This window comes from Gavialis gangeticus, unplaced genomic scaffold (assembly GCF_001723915.1).
Source record: "Gavialis gangeticus isolate Ggan-Ray unplaced genomic scaffold, GavGan_comp1, whole genome shotgun sequence".
Taxonomy (NCBI): domain Eukaryota; kingdom Metazoa; phylum Chordata; order Crocodylia; family Gavialidae; genus Gavialis; species Gavialis gangeticus.
The window spans coordinates 16,221,684-16,228,430 of NW_017729022.1; the positions used below are offsets into that span (position 1 = coordinate 16,221,684).

Sequence of the window (6,747 nt, forward strand, 5' to 3'; positions counted from 1 at the left end):
AGTTGTCAACTAGAAACCATATAGCAAAGTATTCCCTATCCCAAGTTTGGGTATATTCTAACTGTAGTGAACTTGAATGGTTGGTATCCAGGTCTGAACACCCAAGGTACCTTAGTCTGACTAAGCAGACACACTGCACAGTGTCATTTTGAGCTGTGGTATCCTCACTGAAGCTGTGCTCATTTAGGACTTTTGAGATGTGTCCCATGTTTCTTGTGTTCTGCATTAACCTGAGCTACATTGTGATTCTTTCCTAGTGAATTCTAAGAGAACTTGCCAGACCTCCACTGCTTTCCTATTGTTCCCCACACATCCCCAAAAGGACTATCAGCAACCAAGTGCATTAGCCTATGTCCTTTCTGCTGTGGCGGGATGGAGACTGCCTGAATAAAAGCAGGTGAGTTGGCCAGTTTGGGATGAAAGCAACTCTAACTGTGGGTGACAGGACTGTGCACACAGTTGGGGTAGAAGACTCTGTTAACTCTGTAGTATAGATAAAATCTTTGATGGTACCCAGTTTGCTTTCCTGAAGTAAGATGTTGTTACTGTGTATTTGTGGAAAGGAAGCTGTTAAGCTGTTCTCAATGACTGACACTGCAGGTTTTTCTAAACGTTTTTTCCTCATTTTATTTGTTTTTTTTTCCTGAAGGTTGCTACAAGCTGGCGAAGTATTAAGAAATGTAACTGCACAATACAAATACAGACAGAAAACTAAGTTGACGGCATGAAAGGTGTATCCGAGAAGACAGAATTGACAGAATCTGAATCGGATTTTGATCGGGTAGTTTTCAAGATGCTCTCTGCAATGATATTCTCATTGGGAAACAGCCTTACTTTCCCATTCTGTCCCTGTTTTGGCTCATTCACAGGCTCAAGGAACACCACTCTTTTACCACTGCTGGACTTCTTCTCATCAGCTGGGAAATCCTGAGACGGGGTAGAATTTAGTATGGATGAATGGGCACTGCTTTGGTTCAGTTTCCTTTTTCTCCTTTTTGCCTTACACCGACAAGGGCAAGGGGTCAGATACAGATAAAGTAACACTAAAATAATACTGGCGACACAGGCAGCAAGGGTGGTGAAAGCAGTATTAAATGCTTCATGAGTATGGGATCGGTTTAGTGTGAAATTGCTTACATTTATTCTGACCTCTATGGTCTCATTTAATAGTCTTCTCTTATTTATTGCAATGCATGAATACAACCCAGAGTCTTCCAACTGAGCATTCACTATCTCCAGACTCCCATTGTGAAACACCTTAAAATTTTCAATCTCTTTATCTGGCTCCAGGAGTCTATTGTCTGGCCTAACCCAGACAAAATGTGTGCCTGCCTCACTAATTCTGCTGTCACAGTGTACAATTAACCTGTCACCAACTTGGGCATCATGAATAAAGCCAAAGGCATGGAAAGAGCCATTGATGGTGCTTTCGGAGCAATTCAAAAAGTTATCGTGCAATAAAGGCAGTTTATTGGAACCTTTTAGGTCAGAATGTAACATGCAGGCATATTCATTTTTGAAATCCATCACAGAGTTGAAGCGTCTATGATACCAAAATATTAGCATGGAGTATAGTGTGCAATCACAGTAGAATGGGTTGCCATGAAGATAGATGCCACTAAGTTGTTTGGCCAGCACTAAACTTAAACGTTGAATGGGTATCGACTGGATGCGATTATAGGAAGTGTCTAGTAACACGAGTTCTGAAAGTTTGTGTTTTCCAAGATACAAGTCCAAAGGGAAGTGTGAGAGCAAGTTATAACTCAAGTACAGTTTCTGCAATTTGTACAATCCTCCAAAGGCTGAAGAATCAATCTGTGTTATCTGATTGTTGTAAAGCAAAAGGACTTCCAGTACTCTCAGCTCTTGAAATACAGGGCTGTTCAGTGTCTTCAAGTTGTTGGATGATAAGTCTAAGTACTTTAAATTTGGAGTTGTTGAAAAACTTCCAGTGACAATACTGCTAATACTATTATGATTAATTATTAAAGAGTTCAGTTTGTCAAATAGCATTGGGACCCATTCAGGTTCCAAGAATCCAATTCTGTTGTAACTCAGATCCAGTCTTTTTATGCATTTGTAGAGAGTTCCTGGCACCTTAGAGAGGTTCTTATTGGTGCAGCTTACAATGTCACTAGCACAGATGCAGGCTGTAGGACACATCCCAGAGGCACTGCCACATACGCTTACTGTAAAAACCAAGAGGCATGCCAGTCCTTTGCAGTTCAGTTTAAGAAATCCAAGCCAAGTAGATATTGTCTGGCAGGTTAAAGACATTATGGCTCTCTCTTAGGGGTCTCCCAGTTCTCCTTGCCACAGATTATACATGTGATTTCCCTTTCATTAATCACTGTTGAAAAGAGGAATACAGAAGTACAGAATATTAATATTTAAGATTTGTACCTGGGTGGTTTCTTATGCAAATGCTTTGAATAAATACAGCCATTGTTTAGTGAATTAATTCTTTACATTTCACATGGTTAGTTTTTAAATCTAATTATTTTTAGGACATGATTTTTCAACTGTTTTGCATTCTTGTGAAAATTTGCAGATGAGTGCAAAACTTAACATTACTGACACTATATTTTGCTCTCCCTTCCAAAAAAACCAAAAAAACCCCCAAAAACCCAGCACAAAAAACCCTACCAACCAGATGAAAGAACTCAAATTTATTACAGCCAAGAAAAGAGTCAGAAATGGCTTTCTATAGAGCAGTACTGAAATTAAGGCAAGTATGAAACTTTTGAAGCACTGATAGGGGGCAGCAGGGCAGGCCCTATGAGGAGACGCTACGGGACCTGAACCTATTCAGCCTCCACAAGAGAAGGCTGAAGGGGGGATCTAGTGGCCTGTTACAAACTAGTCAGAGGGGACCAGCAGGCATTGGGGGAGTCCCTGTTCCCCCGAGCACTACCAGAAGTGACTACAAATAACGGTCAGAAGCTGGCAGAGGGTAGATTCAGACTAGGTATCAGGAGGCGCTACTTCATTGTCAGGGTGGCTAGGATCTGGAACCAACTTCCAAGAGAAGTGGTGCTGGCTCCTACCCTGGGGGTCTTTAAGAGGAGGCTAGACAAACACCTTGCTGGGGTCGTTTGACCCCAGTACTCTTTCCTGCCATGGCAGGGGGTCAGACTTGATGATCTGCTCAGGTCCCTTCCGACCCTACCAACTATGAAACTATGTTCTCTTATCCGTTAGTTACTGCACTATTCCCAGCCATGGCCAAAGGTGCAACTTCTGATATGGGGAAGAGAAGTTGCTCACTTGACATGGATGTGTTCATTGTCTTCTGGGGAGCAATTTTAGATTTATTTGTTCCTAATCAGAAAATGCCACATACTTCCAAACAGAGAAATTTCTAACTGACTATGTAGGTTTAAATGTCAGAGCGATGCTATTTGTTGCTTTTTATAAGCTAAAGTGAAACCTGTACTGTATTTCTTTGACTACATGATATTCTTGAAGTTGAATAGCACCCAAATGTTCTATCCCTCAACTTGAGGAAAAAAAAGAGATCAAATAAAGACATTTAAAAGGATGTAATCTCTATGGTGCATAAGAGCTCTTTTTAAAAACATCAATGAAAGATGCAGGCCATTTTAGAATTAATATTTGGTTTTAAAAATGTTTATTATTGAAAGGAATATGGTACTGCACTGCAAAATTGCTTTCGGATTCTTATCTCTCTGCTTAACAAACAGCTCAGGCTGAAATTTTCCAGTCAGGCATCTGGCTCTGGATATTGTTTTTTTAAGTTTTAGTTTATACAGTTTTTTTCCAGAACCTGATTAGGGGAAAATACAATGTTTTGCCCGTTTTAAAAACAAAACAACAATGAATAGCAACAACCCCCCTCCACACCCCTACTAAACCCAACCTTACATTTAATTGATATGTTCTAGGGCCTCCACACTTTGAAGAAGATGCTTGAAATTTAGTGGGGCAGTTTCTGTCCTTTTCCACTACGTCTCACAAGGGCCTACTATAACAACAGATACAAAGACAGATTCTCAGAGGATACAACTCTTATGGTTTCTAAAGCCTGCTAGAGTTGCTAAATGAGAACAGCTATATCATTTACACACTCTAAGCATCAAGTAGCAAGTAAATTACTTCTTATTGTCCATATTAGACTGGAATATAACTTTACCTAATGAAGAAAAGGCTTCTTGACCTTGCACAGATGAGTAGAGGCTGTTCACATTACTAATCTTTGCTTTCCAGAGTGGGTAGGGACTACTTGCCCCATTCCCACTTAGAAATCAGAAAGAGGGTGTGGAGAAGATGTTTGGAGAGCAGTGTGCCTCATCCTTTTGAGAAGCACAATCTCGCTGGTATTTTGGTACTAGTGTGGTTCCACATTGATACTTACACAGGACTGTGGTACAAATTCCACTCTCCAGTCTATGATACACAAGAAGACTGGATGCAATTCCTCATTGTTTCATACTTTCTGCATTCAATCAAACATGTTCAGAGAGAAAGAGAAAGAGGTACCACTGTTTTGGAAATGCATTCACCACCTCATACAAGTGCAAGTGACTTCATGGGACAAGAAAGAACAAAGCCTACTATTGTTCTTGAATCCAAAGTAGAGTATATTTAATCACAAAACAGTAACCTCAACTCTCACCCATTCATTGATTGACTTTTGCAATCCTGACTTCAGAACTAAGATATTTTTCTATTATGGATGTCATTGGCTCATATATTAATTACTGTTCCACAATAATGTTATATATATAGTTTAATAAGAAACATTTAATATCCTTGATTGATGGTAAAATGAAGTATGGACATACATTTGAAGATTATAATATATGGTTTTAAAGTGTATTGTATTTACTGATGTTTTGAGCTAGTATTTTTAGAGAGCATGTAGCTATATTGTGATGTTTTTGTGATGAAGCCTGATAGGAATTATGGGGCATTTATTCAGTGAATAGTCCCATTGATTTCACTGGATCCAGACCTATGTACAGAAGAGAACTTGGCTCAGTCTTGATCTTTTTCAGCAGTAAAAAATGTCCAGCAACACCTGTTTTAACTTCCCAAAGATCAAGCCACATGTGATCACTGTAAGGTTTAAGATGTCCTTAACTAGCCTTCTGCATTTTAGACACCTCAAATAAGTCATGGATGGCAGGAACCTTGGTCCCACTTTCTCTTCTCATAGATTTCTTTATGCATCCTTCCCTGCCTGGAAAGCTCTTTAAAAATTTGTATACCAAGCCAGCTCTCTGGATTTATTCAAGTCCTTCCTTAAAAACAAAACAGAAAAAAGCCCTTTCACTTTTGACGCAAGAGTGAATTAGGTAAAATGTAAGTGTCCGTTTAGTAAAGAAATATGCACAAACTGAGCATGATGTGACCTTCTTTAACTGTAACTTTCTCTTCTCGTCCATACTCTCCTGTGTTTTGTTTTGTTTCGGGTTTGTTTGGTTTTTTTCCCCACAGGAGATTGGTTAGAAAAGGAAGTAGGCACCTAGCCTCTCGTGACTACTGGTCTAAATATTGGCTGTAATTGTCAAAGGCTGTATCATAACCACTTCCCAACTAAGCCATGGATTCAGAGAACCAAACCCCATCACTTGCTCTCCCTCTCAGCAGTGTAGACAGCTTAAAAGGGTGTGTTAAGACCCTCCCCCCAGCATTTTTATGCTCCTTAATGGCTGAGTTTTGGCACAGGTGGAGCAGAAGCGAGTAGGTGGTGCTTGTTTCTCTATATTATTTGTGGGCTTGGTGGGGAAGCAGTCAAAACAGGGCCTCATTTCCTGCATTGTTATAGCCACTGCAACAGGGGCCCTCTATTATTTAGAGGAAGTAAAAATAGGGTAGCAGGGAAATAAGAGCAGGGTAGCAAAGGGCTAAAGAACCCCTGCTATGTTGACAGAGCAAGCACAGCTTGCAAGGAGACTAGCTGCAGGTGTGAGTAGCACAGGTAAATGGGCTGTAGGATCCAGTCTACAGATTGCAGGCAGTACAACAGTGGGTTGTTGAATAAGCAGCACCTGGGCCTTATGAACACCAAGCCACGTCAGGTGAATGGAAGGGCGGAGCAAGGGCCACATAAGTCTGAGCCTGGGGTCCAAGCTTTAGTTTGGCTCAGATCCTCACAACAGAAGGAGTCTCTTCAGGAGCAGTATACAGGGAGATAATTCATTTTGTTTCTGTTAAAACTGTGAAGTTTGGGGTGGTGAAAAGGAGGGGAGGAGGCTATGAAGGGTGCATAAGAAACAATACATTACAGAGGATGCCAGTAAAGCACCCTGCAGTTTGGGTACGGTATTCCAAGAGCCCAGAGCCCCGTGGCAGGGATTAGTACCTAAACAAGTGCCAGGAGGGGTAGGGTACCCTGAAAGGCAGCCTGACTGGGATTGGTAAAGGACCTGCTCAAGCTAAAGTGTGAAGATGGGCTGACTGGCAGCCTAACAATGAGAAAAGTTGGGCAAGGTACCAAAAGCTGAAATCCAGGTACAGCAACTCCTCACTTAATGTTGTCTGGTTGACACTGTTTCATTATAATGTCACTGATCTATCAGAGAACATACTTGTTTAAAGTTGCACAGTGTTTGGTTATAACACTGTTTGCCGCCTGCCTGCTAGTAGGTAACTGCTTTGTGATGTAAGCCAAGCAATGCCCCTGCTTCAATGTGGCAGCCACTGTTGTTCACATTGTCGGTGTAAGGCTTCCCTGAATGTTTCTAACTTGTCATGACTGTATAAGTAACTTAAAACTTATAC

General features: G+C 40.9%; 1 protein-coding gene across 1 annotated transcript; it reads right to left on the reverse strand.

The window, feature by feature from the left end:
• Window positions 1–258: 258 nt before the first annotated feature.
• AMIGO2 (adhesion molecule with Ig like domain 2) lies at window positions 259–3,993 on the reverse strand. Its single transcript, XM_019514626.1, has 2 exons — window positions 3,886–3,993; window positions 259–2,350 (listed from the first exon to the last, which is right to left on the reverse strand). Exon 2 carries the CDS (start codon window positions 2,275–2,277, stop codon window positions 712–714), a length of 1,566 nt encoding a protein of 521 aa, XP_019370171.1. The 5' UTR covers window positions 2,278–2,350; window positions 3,886–3,993; the 3' UTR covers window positions 259–711.
• Between the last annotated feature and the right edge of the window lie 2,754 nt (window positions 3,994–6,747).